Raw genomic sequence first — 15,153 nt, 5'->3', positions numbered from 1 at the left:
GTCCAACATGAGAGGATGAAGAAGTACTGCTGCCCACAGGATAACCCTCCATCTTGCAAACGCAACAATGGCTGACCCCCTATAAAATACAGTCCTTATGGAGTGTGTTTACCGATATACTCCATGGGAACTGTACCTGAGGAAGTTCTAAAAGTAAAAAACATGACAGAGGGGAAGGTATTTACGGGATCTAGGCGCAAAAATCTGTGAAGTCAAGCTAACATAATGGTCAAGCAATTGAGAAAAACTATTTAGATAAACACTTTCCAGAAACAAAACTCCTAATACCCTGAAGGACATTCTTTGCTGCAATTACTACTCTGCTCTTATCAGGACATTTCAGCGCTGCCAGGCTGTTTTGTGATTGCATTGCATCACCATCGCAACTGTAATCAGAGCAAATACTGTAATGCCCTTTTGAGGTCTACCTCTAAACCCCTGAATGGTTTTAAAGCCACATTCTTCTAAAGGCAATTTTACTTTTTTTCTGATGTTACAGTTTGTAAAAATAGGGATTTCATGATGTAATTTAATGACCAATGTTGCTTGTCTGATCTTTGATCATGAAGCCACCAGCCTTTGATTTGCATGTGAAGTTTCTTAATCAGCTTGGGTCATGCACATTCCAACACACTCATACTCATGCATCCACACACACACACACACACACACAGATACACACACAGATACAGATACAATTCCCTCTAAATTGATACCAGAATCATCCACGTTTGAAGTTCATCTGTGGCCTGTTAGCCACGGGTCGTTCAGTACCACCAATGGGACCAATTAAGCCTGGTGATAATTATGTTTCGTGTTAGAGGCCAGGAGAGCATTTCATTCAGAGCTCTTCTCTTTCCCATGTGTGTGTTGAAATGTTGAAACTCATGCCACCGGTTGTGGATTGGCTGCAGAGCTACATGGTTTCAGTTGAAAACTTGGTCAGCTAAACACTAGAACAATTTGGCACAGGATGAACTCACACTCACATTCACACACATTCCTGCCTTACAGACAGTGGACTGTCAGGCTACACCGACCAAGTGTGGTCCCCCTGCTGCTGCTGTTTGACTTGTACGATATAAGACAGCAATAGACTATAATAATACCCAAAAGACTTGATCTCAGCTCTGTGAAGAAACTTGTATCAGACTGTCACATGCACTTTTCACAAAAGATCTAAACACAGCTGTTGTTATGCTGGTACTCCTTAATGTTAAGACCACATAAGCCTTGTTGCTTCTTATTCCAAAAACGATGCTGCTTCATTGGTTTAATATTTTCACTTTGGAACATGTTGGGGAACATTTTTCTCATGTCCATGACATCCATTTACCTTTCTGTCATTGAAAAATCAGAGAGAGTACTTTGGAAATTCAGCAGTCTCCTATTGTTTCCTTCCACACAACCATTTAAGGTAACTGGAGAGAAGGGCAAAACAGATGAGCTGTCACAGAGAAGAGCAGCTCTTGTTTGGTAATATCTTGTGTACAACAATATAGTTTGATACTTGCAGAGTTAGACTTTGAAAAAAAAAAGTCTTCTCCCTAAGCCACCTGGCAATACATGACTGTGCTGTGTATAGTTTTTCTTTTGCATGTTTATCCAGACAAGGCTTTGGCCCAATTTAAGTCTAAATTTGTTGGACTAGGATACTGCATGTGTCATCCAGAAGTCTTTATCTGATGCTGTGGTGTTCCTGTAGCTTCTTTCTCATACTGGGGATTAATATTAGTACTTATACCAAGGTCTTAAGTGTAATTGCTACTTCCAATATCTTTTAATTTTGTTTTTAATATTTTGCATGCATGTATGTATGAGTAGAATCGTTCAGGAATTTTTCTGTGAGGTTTTAAATGCTCCAACATTCCCATCTTCTAGACTATGTCCTGACAGCAATTTGGTCTGTTGCAACATCATCCATCTTGGTCTGATGAAGCTTTGTCCAGAGTACACAGTGATGTGAACAAGTCTCTAGAAACAGACACAGCAGGGACAGAAAAAGGGACAAATGAAAGACATGAAAAGTTAAAGGAATAATATTAAAATGAACCTCTCAGTCTGAGACTCCTCACCACATTATCACTGTGATTTAAATACTGTCACATTTCCATGCAGGGAAGGATTGGCTTAGTTGGTTATTTGGCTTCCCTAAAAACCTCCCTAAAACCTCCCTAAAACCTCCTGAAAATGGTTTTAGGGAGAGTTTTAAGGAGAGTTTTAGGGAGCGTTTACTAAAACGCTCCCTAAAACCTTTCCCTAAAACCCTCCCTAAAATCCTCCCTAAAACCGTTCCCCTAAAACCCTCCCTAAAACCCTTCCTAAAACCGTTCCCCTAAAACCCTTCCCTAAAACCCTTCCCCTAAAACCCTTCCCATAAAACCCTACCCTAAAACCCTTCCTAACCCCCACAGAGCCTCTGTTCTGGCTGACTGGAGGTCAGCTGCCTCAGGCAGTTCCCCATAACCAAGGCAGCGAAGGAAAGTCACTGAGGGCTTGTGCTCACTTCATGTGCTTCCTGGTTCCTGCCAGGGCAACAGCCCTCCACCATCCTGGAACAGAAGCTCCAACCGGCTCAGCTCTGAGGTTCAGAGCTGTCCAACTCTCTGTAGAGAGGGAGGTGAACCTAAAGGGTCAGACAGGTTCTATTTACATGTTTTCAGCTGGGTCTTTCTGTGACATCACTGTGATGTCATCAAGCCAAGCACTGAGAACGATGATGTCACTGTGATGTCACAATTACTTAACAGTGATGTCATGACTGTAGGACACCTGTTCCTCCTCAGATGATGTCATCAGTTTAACCACTGACAATCAGTTTAGTAAAAACCCTTCCCTAAACTTAAATACTGTCACATTTCCATGCAGGGAAGGGTTGGCTTAGTTGGTTAGTTGGCTTCCCTAAAACCCTCCCTAAAACCGTTCCCATAAAACCGTTCCCTAAAACCCTTCCCCTAAAACCCTTCCCATAAAACCCTTCCCATAAAACCCTCCCTAAAACCCTTCCTAACCCCCACAGAGCCTCTGACCTCCAGTCAGCCAGAACAGAGGCTGACTGGAGGTCAGCTGCCTCAGGCAGTTCCCCATAACCAAGGCAGCGAAGGAAAGTCACTGAGGGCTTGTGCTCACTTCATGTGCTTCCTGGTTCCTGCCAGGGCAACAGCCCTCCACCATCCTGGAACAGAAGCTCCAACCGGCTCAGCTCCGAGGTTCAGAGCTGTCCAACTCTCTGTAGAGAGGGAGGTGAACCTAAAGGGTCAGACAGGTTCTATTTACATGTTTTCAGCTGGGTCTTTCTGTGACATCACTGTGATGTCATCAAGCCAAGCACTGAGAACGATGATGTCACTGTGATGTCACAATTACTTAACAGTGATGTCATGACTGTAGGACACCTGTTCCTCCTCAGATGATGTCATCAGTTTAACCACTGACCAGTTTAGTAAAAACCCCCTAAACTTAAATTCTGTCACATTTCCATGCAGGGGTTGGCTTAGTTGTAGTTGGCTTCCCTAAAACCCTCCTGAAAATCGTTTTAGGGAGAGTTTACTAAAGGACTCCCTAAAACCCTCCCTAAAATGTTCCCCTAAAACCCTTCCCTAAAACCCTTCCCATAAAACCCTTCCCCTAAAACCCTTCCCATAAAACCCTTCCCATAAAACCCTCCCTAAAACCCTTCCTAACCCCCACAGAGCCTCTGTTCTGGGTGACTGGAGGTCAGCTGCCTCAGGCAGTTCCCCATAACCAAGGCAGCGAAGTCACTGAGGGCTTGTGCTCACTTCATGTGCTTCTTGGTTCCTGCCAGGGCAACAGCCCTCCACCATCCTGGAACAGAAGCTCCAACCGGCTCAGCTCTGAGGTTCAGAGCTGTCCAACTCTCTGTAGAGAGGGAGGTGAACCTAAAGGGTCAGACAGGTTCTATTTACAAGTTTTCAGCTGGGTCTCTGTGACATCACTGTGATGTCATCAAGCCAAGCACTGAGAACGATGATGTCACTGTGATGTCACAGTTACTTAACAGTGATGTCATGACTGTAGGAGACCTGTTCCTCCTCAGATGATGTCATCAGTTTAACCACTGACAATCAGTTTAGTAAAAAACCTTCCCTAAACTTAAATTCTGACATTTCCATGCAGGGAAGGGTTGGCTTAGTTGTAGTTGGCTTCCCTAAAACCCTCCTGAAAATCGTTTTAGGGAGAGTTTACTAAAACACTCCCTAAAACCCTAAAACTGTTCCCCTAAAACCCTTCCCTAAAACCCTTCCCATAAAACCCTTCCCCTAAAACCCTTCCCATAAAACCCTTCCCATAAAACCCTCCCTAAAACCCTTCCTAACCCCCACAGAGCCTCTGTTCTGGCTGACTGGAGGTCAGCTGCCTCAGGCAGTTCCCCATAACCAAGGCAGCGAAGGAAAGTCACTGAGGGCTTGTGCTCACTTCATGTGCTTCTTGGTTCCTGCCAGGGCAACAGCCCTCCACCATCCTGGAACAGAAGCTCCAACCGGCTCAGCTCTGAGGTTCAGAGCTGTCCAACTCTCTGTAGAGAGGGAGGTGAACCTAAAGGGTCAGACAGGTTCTATTTACATGTTTTCAGCTGGGTCTTTCTGTGACATCACTGTGATGTCATCAAGCCAAGCACTGAGAACGATGATGTCACTGTGATGTCACAGTTACTTAACAGTGATGTCATGACTGTAGGAGACCTGTTCCTCCTCAGATGATGTCATCAGTTTAACCACTGACAGTCAATCAGTTTAGTAAAAACCCTTCCCTAAACTGATGTAATAGGTGTGATAGGACACATAAAATGCAGGTAACCATAATAACAATGCTCTTGGCTCATACAGGTTTACCAGTTAACTCTCAATGGTGGACTATAAAGACTGCCAGTCTTCAATGGCATTGAACACAGAGAGTAAAATACCTTGTATCAGACCTCAAGTGAGGGAGGTTCATAAGAATGAAGGTCCTGCCACCTAGTGTCACATTTGGCTTTTACACTGGAGTAAAAGACAGAAAAATCCCCAACAAATCATCAACACAAAAGACCATTTTGTCAACATTGAAATTGACTTAATAAGCTGTTGTCAAGAAAATATTTTACTGTTTACTGATAGTAAACTAAGTGGCCACTTAATAAATTTTCACTTAACATTCAACTTTAACCTGGTTTTAACATGTTTTGGCCTTAATATCACCAACTAAAAAAATGGTATTAACAATATACATAATGTATATTAAAAGTCCTTCAAGGCAAATCAACATAATGTGGGAATGTGTGATTTAGTAGAAGATTCATCCCCTGTGATGATACAGTCAGTCAGGGTTAAAGGATTTGTTTGGTTTTGTTTAAGAACACTTCAGCATTAATAATAGTTGATTGGACAGGGACTTGGTTCTGACTTGACTCACCTACTACACAGCCCTGTTATGGATGTGTGTGTGTTTTCCTGAGTGTATGATCATGTTTGAACCCTTCTGCACTCCTCCCTCTACTGTTTTAAATTCTCCAAAGCTTCCTCACTCACGCTTACGGGAAGAGTGCAAGGCTTGTCAGTACAAGTCACAGCCGAAACAGTCAGAAAATCAAAACCTCAGTGACCTTCTCGATCACCACAATTTTTTGATTTACTGCAATTCAGTTTTTTAAGGTAATAAAAGTAGATAATGGCTGTTTTAACAGCAGTTTTCAGTAACTCTTAATTCTGTTGTCATACAGTTTTACTACAGAAACAAACAATAGGCCAATTTCACAGCAGATATCCAAACATGTCAGAAAAAGCACAGGTGCAAACATTAACGATGGCTACAGTGAATTTAGGTGTTATTTGACAGGGCAGTGATATTGTGCAGAACAGCTCACTAGCAGGGCTTACTGTGACAGAGCTGTCATTAATGCTCTTGGTTACACCTGAGCTTATCTTAGTATCGCAGATCACAATATCTGCCGTGAGAAAATGTCTATAAAGTCCTGTTATCACTTTGCTAACGCAAACAGAGGCTACATGTAATAATGTATGAACAGTGTGGCTATACAGTGGATAAGGTAAATCAGAAATATCTGATTGTGTGATTAAGTGGTTATAACATTTTAAATATTAAATTTATGATGTAACCATACAACAGGCATGTAAAAGGCCTGGCAATTGTGCATCTGTAGTTTCTGTAGTCTCTTTGCATCCCTTTGTAGTAGTTTTATCTCTTTGTGGTGGTTTTGCGTCTCTTTGTGGCTGTTGTCATGTGTTATTTTGGACCTGAGTCTGTTGTGAAACTATACATACAGTATAATATAGCATGGTAAGGTGCAGATTATGACATGTGAAGGTGAAGTTGTTAAATGTTGAGTCACGGTCAGGATGAATCAAATGTTTGTCTTTCGGCTCAGCAGCTCTGAGTGCCACTGCCAATAAATTGCAAAACTTCTGGAAAAGTCCTCAGGCCCAGGGGCGTCAAGTCAGACAGAGTTAAACACCATAGCAACAGGAATTACAACTTCAAAATAAAAGCTCAACATTTGTTTTCATACAGTATATACAGTAAACTGAGTAAAGTAATTAAAACAAATGTTATAACCTCAGTGAAATTAAATTAAGATTTTTTTCTTTTTAATTCTCCCCATGTGTCAGGGTTTGTCTCAATTTTGAAAGCATCAGTCTTTTATTTTGAAGGGATATACAGGATGTTGGCTCTTCTTCTTCTTCAGCAGCAGCAGCAGCTCGACAGCAGCGGACAGCATGCTTGGTCAGTGAATCACATGTCTGCACCGTTATCCTCTGATATAAATAAGAGCAGCAGAGGGACTGAGGCAGCTTCAGACGGTCTGGAGTCTCAGGAAACAAACAGAGGTGAGTGTGATGGGCTTTTGTTTATTGAGAACTTGCAGCTCTGTGATGCTCAGAGGAAAATAGTCTCTTTATATTCAGTCTTTATGCTTTATAACAGTTCTATTCAAACATTTTAGAGCATATTAGTGCGAAACACTCTCATTTTCCAGGTTTATCCACTGCAATTTGACACTGTAAAGATTTCTAACTCTGATTTGGCGGTGAAATGTTTCTAAATGTTGGTCTCTGCAGTTGTTTTTCTTCATGCAGAAATGCTGACTCCATGGCTGACTGCTGTAGGTGCTGTTTGTATTGCTTACTCATGGGTGTGACCTCCATCTTTGGATGAAAACAACTGGATTAGGGCAGATGACATCATGACATTGTGGCTGCTTCACTTTAATTTCACTTTTAAACTTGGGCACAGCATCAGGTTTTACTGCAAAATAAGAACATAAGCAGTGTTATTTGATGGTGAATTGCTGATATAGTTGAGTGAAGGATTCATTAAGAAAAGATTTTAAAGAAAATTCACATGTAATATTTAAATAATCATTCAGGTTCTGCTCATTTACTAATAGTGGAGAAAGACTTTTTTGGAACCTGAACTATGTCTAAGCTAGATTTTAGGAATTGTAATACATTTTCTGTTTTAGAATTGGCTCAAATTCAACATAACCGTATGACAAGTGAATTCTCTGGGGTGCAAAAATCCCCAAACGCATAAAACGAGGCCAAAATGAAGCCACATGTCCAAGTGTCCCATTTCTTGTAAATGGGACAGATTAGTTCTTTTTTTTTTTTTTTCTGTTTTCTGACATTGGGGAAGACGTTTGTGCAGATTTTTCCCTATGAACTGAATCAGCAGCATAATTAGTGAAATGACATTGAAAACAAGCATCAGTGGGGTAATCCCACTCACTACAGCAGGTATTTCAGGCACAGCGGTTCAATTAGGGAAGCTGAAAATGTCCATGTTTGAGAATGTGGGACCAGTAAAAGTTAGCTTTAATACAATAATAACAGTGCAGTAGTGATACAGCTTTAACATATATTGATATAAGGAATATAATGCAGTGTAAAATGAAATAGTTTTAGATATGGGCTCAATGAAAACACTCAAACATGTCTGAAGCAGATGTGAAGATTCTCGGCAGGAAACAAAAAAATTGCTCCTTAATCTGTAGCATAGTTGACAGATCAGCTCTGTATCTCACTTCATGAAGCAGGAAACTGAACTCTCTGGAAAGCCTCACAGGCAACATCTGGAGTGGAGGGCTGTTGGACGGTTTGCATTCTTTCAGTTGTGTAACCAGGATCCCTGCAGCTGCCGCTCAGCAAATAATGTCGCTTGACCTTTGCATTTTGTGACATTATGTCTCTTTGTCTCTTTCGTTTTCATTTTTACTTGTTTCTCTGTCTCCCTGTTTTTCTTCCTCCTCCTCCTCCTCAGTGTTGCTCATTCTTTCCTCTCTCCGCACGTTGAATCTTATTCTGTTTTTTTCTCATTAAAAAAAAGGTCTCACAGGAAACCGTCGGCCCCTGTTTACAAACCCTCCTCTTACTGGAACACTGTAATTAAGCGAGAGGTTTATTGTCACATGAATAATGACCTCATTGTGTGTGAGCGGCTGTGGTTTACTTTGCTATAAGGGTTAAACTCACAAACACATGAGCTCATGTAGAGAGAGGAGAAAGTGGGACAGGTTCTTTAGCTCCCAGGTGGGCGTCCAGTCCTGCTGGGGTTTGGAACACTCTGTGACATTTTTTAGATTAAAATATCGCACAGAGATTCAGGGAGTTTATCTGCAATGTGATGAGAGCAGATACCCGCAACTCCTCACTGTGCATTGGGCTGAATAACAGTTGCTACTTGCTTTATTTCAAAAGCAAGAAACCCATTGTTGCAACAGTGGTGCAGCAATAAAAACATGGAGTCTTCAGTGAGGGAATATTGTATTTTAAGTGGCTGAATAACAGATTCAGACTTGTTAAATTAACAGGAAAACTGATGCAAAAACAAGATGTCGTGCATGCTGTATTTTGCTTGTTTCCATAGGAACAGGAGATTGTGGGCGAGTGGGTGACTGTGCACAAAAAATCACAGCAGGACACAGGAGATGAAGGCTGATGGAGATGAATGCTTTCTCTCATTTCAAGCAGTTAAAAATATGAACTTGGTTACATAAGATTTGTTTTGTTAGCTCCACACAGATCAGAAAAAACACAGCATACAAAAAGATGACGACCTTTATGCAGTGAAGAGTTACCTTTCATGATATATTGACCTAAACTTTGACCTTGCACCATATGGCCAAAGATATGTGGACACCCAGTCCATGTATCTTCGTGCACTTTTGCTCTGAAGTAGTTTGTCGTGGTTTACAACCCCTTGGAGTTTGACTGGCAGCTCTCACACCAGCACAAATGACTCCAACCTGCGATATTTTAGGCAACATTTCGCTTCCAACTTTGTGACAACACTTCAGAGAAGGACAAATCAAACCACGTTATTTAAAGTCACGTTTTATATTCGTACAGGCTCTTCATGTCCATTCCCTCAGGACGACTCTGTGAAGGGGCACCTGTATTATAACTGCTCACTCTCTCAACCAGAGGCTCAGTTTATCATATCTCTAACGGGCATAGGGTCTGTGCTGTGACCTTGGTCGCCATGGCAACTGCCACTTGGGACTGGTCCAGCTGGACTCTATCAGTGTCTTCACAGCCATCCTGGAGACAGACAGAGAAGTGTTTCTCATTCAGTTTTTTTTATTTTCTTTTTAACAGGTTGTCACAGGGTTTTGAACCAGTTAATCTTCTTATGCAGGTCAAAATAATGTCTGCTTTTAATTAACATAAAGCTTCTTAGTGCGAGGTCCTGTTACTGGAAATTGTCTGGAGCTTTCAGGCACATTTTGTGGCCTTCAACCAAATGAAGTTTGCTAAGTAATCACAGAGATAATTTAGTTAAAATGTGACCTTAACATGGATGTTTTGAATATTTTGGTCATGTGATTACAGGTGAATAACAACTAGACAATCTCCATCTGATGATGAAGGCCTTAAACTGTAGCTGAAACCTTAAGAAAAGTCTCAATAGGACTTTTTTAAAACCAAATTACTGTTTTCAAACTTAAAGCTCAGTTTAAATATCATTACTGTAGTTTACAAAGGCAGATTGACTGGTGCATTTAGCTGCGTATTTAGAGGAGAAGGGAGGATTATGTTTGGCCGCAGAAATAATGAGGAGAGATTAGACTCACAGAGAGAGATTTGTACTGCCTGAGAAAAACTGCACTGAGAGGAGAGAGAGCCAGTCCATCTGTCTGATGACTTTCTCCCTCTGTCTTTATCTTGTGTGCATGAGGAGGAGGAGGAAGAAAACATATCAGTAGCTATAGTTACTCTCTGTTCAATCTGTCATTGTTGAATATGCAGGCAGCTGACCAAGCACACGTCAGAGGAAAACTGGGTAAACACAGAAAGGGCCTGCTGTTCTCTTTATAAAAGGCTTTTGAAAGGCACAGTCAGTCAAAGTCACAGGAAACACTGATCTGAGGTCAGTTTGGTGATAATGTCCTCGCTAATGCTCGATGAAGGGAAATGATCCATTCAGCAGCCATGACTTTGAATTATTTATTGGTATTGATTGGTGCAGTTATTTTTATGTTGTGCTGTGTAAGGATGGAAAACTGCTGAGCAAGCATGCTCATTTTCTACTGCGTAGGTTTCCTCCAGGTGTCTTTGCAGCTTATATCGCCCTCTAGTGGAGATGGAGAGACATTACAAAAACATTACAGCAGCCAGGAGGCGCAGACTGAACCTGTTATGATATTTTTTTTTCTTCCAGGTCTTTCTCATCATTGCCTGCTGGCCCTTTAAGAGTCAGAGAGGATGTTAATGATGATGATGATGATGAAGAAGAAGGGGTCGAAGTCTCTGGCTGTGGTGGCTCTCTTTCTGGCCTCAGTCAATTGCATCCTCCCTCCATCAAAAGAAGATCTTAACCGTAAGTGTCACTGCAGCAGCTTGAGAAAACTTTAAAGGGCTAGTTCGCCCTAAATTACAAAAATAATGTGGAATAATTCATTTTTAATATGACTTCCCATTAAAAACTGTACAAAGTAGAGTATCCAGAGTAACCAGGGCATTATTTCTTTAAAAACAACATACTGTTTCAGCTATTAAAAGTATTTTTTGAATACTTATAGTAATAATAATTTGCCTGCAGAAATTACAGAGGCTAGTATCTGAAAATTTGGACAAATTAAACTAAAATAACAGCATCTCAATGGCTACATATCACAAGAAATAATTAGAAAATAAGTTTTTATATGCAAAATATTTATGGAACTAACAAAGGAGGAAATTATGTGTCAATGGAAATGTTTAAAATGTAAATATGGGCTGCAGAGGAGGTATCATAACATATCATAAAACATTATTAAAAATATTAAACATATAAATCTCAGTTTGATCAGCGAGGGCACAAAACCACAAGCCTGTTGCAGAGATTCAACCTTGATCCATGAACATGTGTTTTTCTTTGCAGAGCTCTCCATCCAGGGTGAGAAGTATCTGGATAAACAGATTGAAAACGCCATTAATGGAGTGAAGGAGATGAAGAGCGTGATGCAGAAATCCTCAGAGGACCACAAGAAGTTTTTGGATGCCCTGGAGAAGACCAAGCAGCAGAAAGATGTGAGGATGAGAGTGTTTCACCACAGAATCTCAAACTGTTTGACTGACGTTTGATCCCCAGGAATGAAATGATCTAGTATCTAGCGACGACCACTAAATTCTCTGCTTTACTCCAGGAAGCGATGCAGTCAGGCTCAGGAGATGGAGGCCAAGCTGGAGCAGGAGGAGGAGGTTTGTAACGAGACCACTGAAGGCTCTGTGGGAGGAGTGTAAGCCCTGTCTGAAGAACACCTGTGTTAAATACTACTCCAGGACCTGCAGCAGTGGATCAGGACTGGTGGGACGCCAGGTCAGACACTCACACACTCTTTCATAATGGATATGGTGCAGATTTATTGATTACATGTTGTTCTGAGAATCAGTTGATACAGGTGGTTTTCTATGGGAACCCTTGCAGCTAAAGTGACTGTAATGTCACTTTTATTTTAACACAAATATGCTCAAAGAGGTTAATTATGCTCAGTATGTTTGGACTAAAATAAAAGTTTCACTGACTTCTCTTGACAAGAATAAAATACTTTCAAAAATCAGTCAATACATTGGAATTTCAGTGACATATAAATGGTCATATTTGATGAAGTTGTATGCCAGAAAATGTTGGTCCTACTGGTACAGAACAAATCTGTATTATCACGGCAAATTCCTATTAGAAAGATTCTAAATAAAACACAATCACCACCTTTTTCTCTCCTTCCTGATGAAATAATAATCAATCAAAAGTCCTCTTCCATCCTCAGAAAGGCGTGATTTAAAATGTGTGTGTTGCTTTGTGTTTCTCTGTAGCTGGAGGAGGTGCTGAACAGAACGTCTCCCTTCTCCATCTGGATCAATGGGGAGAAAATAGACGTCCTGGAGCAGGAGGGGCAGCGACAGAACAAAGAGTTCAGGAACCTGGAGGACAAATACGTTGAGATGGCCGACGGCGTGGACAGCATTTTCTCAGACAGCATGAAGGTACTGTTTACCTGTAGATCATACAGGTACACACCAGAATCACATATATGTACAGGTACATTATCATCTCTGTCCCTGTGTCCTTCACGCTCCTCAGGTGGCTGATCACGTCCACCTCAACCCCCCAGTCTTCTACTTCCCCAGCTTCCTGGGACCGTACACTCGCCACAGGAGAAGCATCCGCTCCCTTTTCCACGATCACTTCCACGGCTTCCAGAATTTGTTCTCCCCCATGATGGGAATGGGCAGGAACTTCCTCGGATCCATGGGCTCCATGATGGACATCGACTCTGACACTCCTCCTAACGAGGGTACGATTTCTGACGTCCCTAAACTGCAATCACGGCTATAGATACTTTATGCTTGAAGTGCCAATCCAATCCAATCCACACATTCATTTTTCCAAACTGTATATTTGTCTGGTTGCAGACGGCAGCGTGAACGAGGATGTGGTGATCACTAAACCCTTTGGCAACGGCAGGATGACCTGCAGAGAGATTCGCCGCAACTCAGCCGGCTGCTTCAAGTTCCGCGATGAGTGTCAGAAATGCAAAGACATCCAACATGTCGGTGAGATAACTGTGCGATGAAAGGTTGTTCCTTTTTTGATAAATATTATTAGCAATCCAAATACAAAAAGATGTAGAAATTGAGATGACACCAAAGTTAGAGAGTTAAAAAAAAAGTGTAACATATAAGCAACAAAAAGAAATAAGCATCACCAAATAAAATATGGATAACACCACCAGTAATTAATTTTAACCATTCAAGAGGTTGTGTGTGCAGTAAGGTCCGGCTGTGTCCTTTCATCCAGCCTCATCTGACAGGAAACAGTGGACGATGAGCCAGAGTTGTTTTTATTCGAAGCAACACAATTAGAATTTATGGTCGCGTTGGAAACAGGAAGCGCTTCGAATTAATGACCAGGGATGCAGAAAGAGTGTAATCTAATTATGTAATCTCTTCCTTTGTGTTAATGATGTGTTTGTTCCTCTGCCACGAGCGGACAGGATGAGACTCAGACAGCAAAAATGGATCAGTGTGTCAGCCAGTGGGTGTAAACACTGTAGGCTGAAATATTAAATGAGTAACTTTTCCTCAAATCAATTCAAGCCCAGTGCAGCAGTGAAGTGATTTTTCTAACCTCACTGGACCTCCATGATGATGGTGTTGCTCCTCCACAGACTGCTCCGGGAAGAAACCTCTGGAGGGCCCCCTGAAGGAGGAGCTGGAGGAGGCTCTGGCCATGGCCGAACGCTTCACCCAGCAGTACAACAACCTGCTGAAGGTGTTCGAGGAGCAGATGTTCAACACCTCCTCCATCCTGGACCTGTTCAACAGGCAGTTCGGCTGGGTGTCGTCGCTGGCAAACAACACCGACAGCAATGACGGCATCTTCCGCTTTCAGACGGTACATGGGGCTGTTCAGTCTTGTATTCGTGTTGTGTCAGTGCAGAATGACGGGATGAACTGAACCCCTTCCTCCCTGTCTCAGGTGATCTGCAGGGACACCGAGGAGAAGTCGGGTGAGGAGCAGCAGCCCGGAGAGACCGCCGTGTCCGTGCAGCTCTTCGACTCTCCGCCCATGAACTTCAGCGTGCCGGGCGACATCCCCTGGACCGACCCCAAGTTCTCCGAGGTGGTGGCCCAGGAGGCTTTGGACCGCTACAAGGAAACCAGCGTGTGAGTGTCAAAAACACATTCTTAAAGGAATAGTTCAACATTTTTTGGGGGAGTATGTTTAGAGTTAGATGAGAAGATTGATAGCACCCACACGTCTGCAACTGTTTTCAGTCTTAGTGCTAAGCTATGCTAAGCTAACCAGTCGCTGGCTTTGGCTTCATGTTTACATCCAGGTCATGGGTATTTCTATGTAGCGCACAAAGGCAACTGGATTTACTTGACTCTCTGTTTCTTTTTCCTCAGTGTGGTCAAATAAATTCACAGTTGGATCTGCACTGTCCCCTGACAAGAGAATGTTCTGGATTCATCAAAACACAAACCTGGAAAAGAAGAAAATAAAACCCGAAGCTGACCCCACTGATCCTGTTGTAAATCCTCTCAAAGTCCTGCTTTTGCAAATGACACAGTTTAACCTCAGAGATTTATATTGTTACGTTAGAGCTCTTCGTCCTGCTGTAAGAGAACATATTTAGTAGAGAACTGGCCTCACTCCTGTCTGTCATACCTCCAACACAAGGAAGGCCTCGTATCATATGTGAGCCGGGCCACGGCACTTCGATGATTGATGAGCGTTTCTGTTAAAAACCAAAACTGATGTAATCAACTCTGAAATGGTTTATTCTCTGCATTCAGCCATTGTAACACACGTAGATTAAACTGATATTTTCTTCAATAAATAACTTCATTTGTTGCAATAGAGAAAAACTTAAATGAAACTAAAGTAAGTGCAGATTTCTTCAGGCTGTTTCAGTGACTTTAATGACCTGATCTGCGCACTCTACAGATCTCTGATAGTTCGTATCTGAGTTGGTTGGAGTGGTTGCTGGAGTTAAAGTCACTGCTTGGAAAGGTTAAATCTGGGAAAGTTGATAAGTCAGGATTGCTTTGAGTCCCTCTGTAAAACAGCCTAGCAATGAAGCAATACATAAAGATTTAATAAAACCTGCTCAAACCAGTATTCTGTCTCTCTGTAGTCACTGTGAACTCT

General features: G+C 41.9%; 1 protein-coding gene and 1 long non-coding RNA gene across 2 annotated transcripts; one reads left to right on the top strand and one right to left on the bottom strand.

Moving 5' to 3' along the window:
- Positions 1–2,936: 2,936 nt before the first annotated feature.
- LOC127142653 (uncharacterized) lies at positions 2,937–5,144 on the bottom strand. The gene is made up of 2 exons (XR_007813606.1): positions 3,594–5,144; positions 2,937–2,976 (listed from the first exon to the last, which is right to left on the bottom strand). It is a non-coding gene; the product is annotated as an uncharacterized LOC127142653 (long non-coding RNA).
- A 1,559-nt stretch (positions 5,145–6,703) lies between these two features.
- On the top strand, positions 6,704–14,169 carry clu (clusterin). Its single transcript, XM_018682535.2, is given in 10 exon segments — positions 6,704–6,845; positions 10,678–10,836; positions 11,380–11,542; positions 11,657–11,714; positions 11,716–11,817; positions 12,312–12,482; positions 12,580–12,793; positions 12,912–13,052; positions 13,667–13,893; positions 13,978–14,169. Coding segments are annotated over 9 exon segments (1,383 nt in total). The 5' UTR covers positions 6,704–6,845; positions 10,678–10,721.
- Positions 14,170–15,153: the final 984 nt, after the last annotated feature.

This window comes from Lates calcarifer, linkage group LG7_1 (assembly GCF_001640805.2).
Source record: "Lates calcarifer isolate ASB-BC8 linkage group LG7_1, TLL_Latcal_v3, whole genome shotgun sequence".
Lineage (NCBI taxonomy): Eukaryota > Metazoa > Chordata > Actinopteri > Centropomidae > Lates > Lates calcarifer.
Note: the sequence above shows the minus strand (reverse complement) of the source record. Positions and strands in the feature narration are given on the sequence as shown.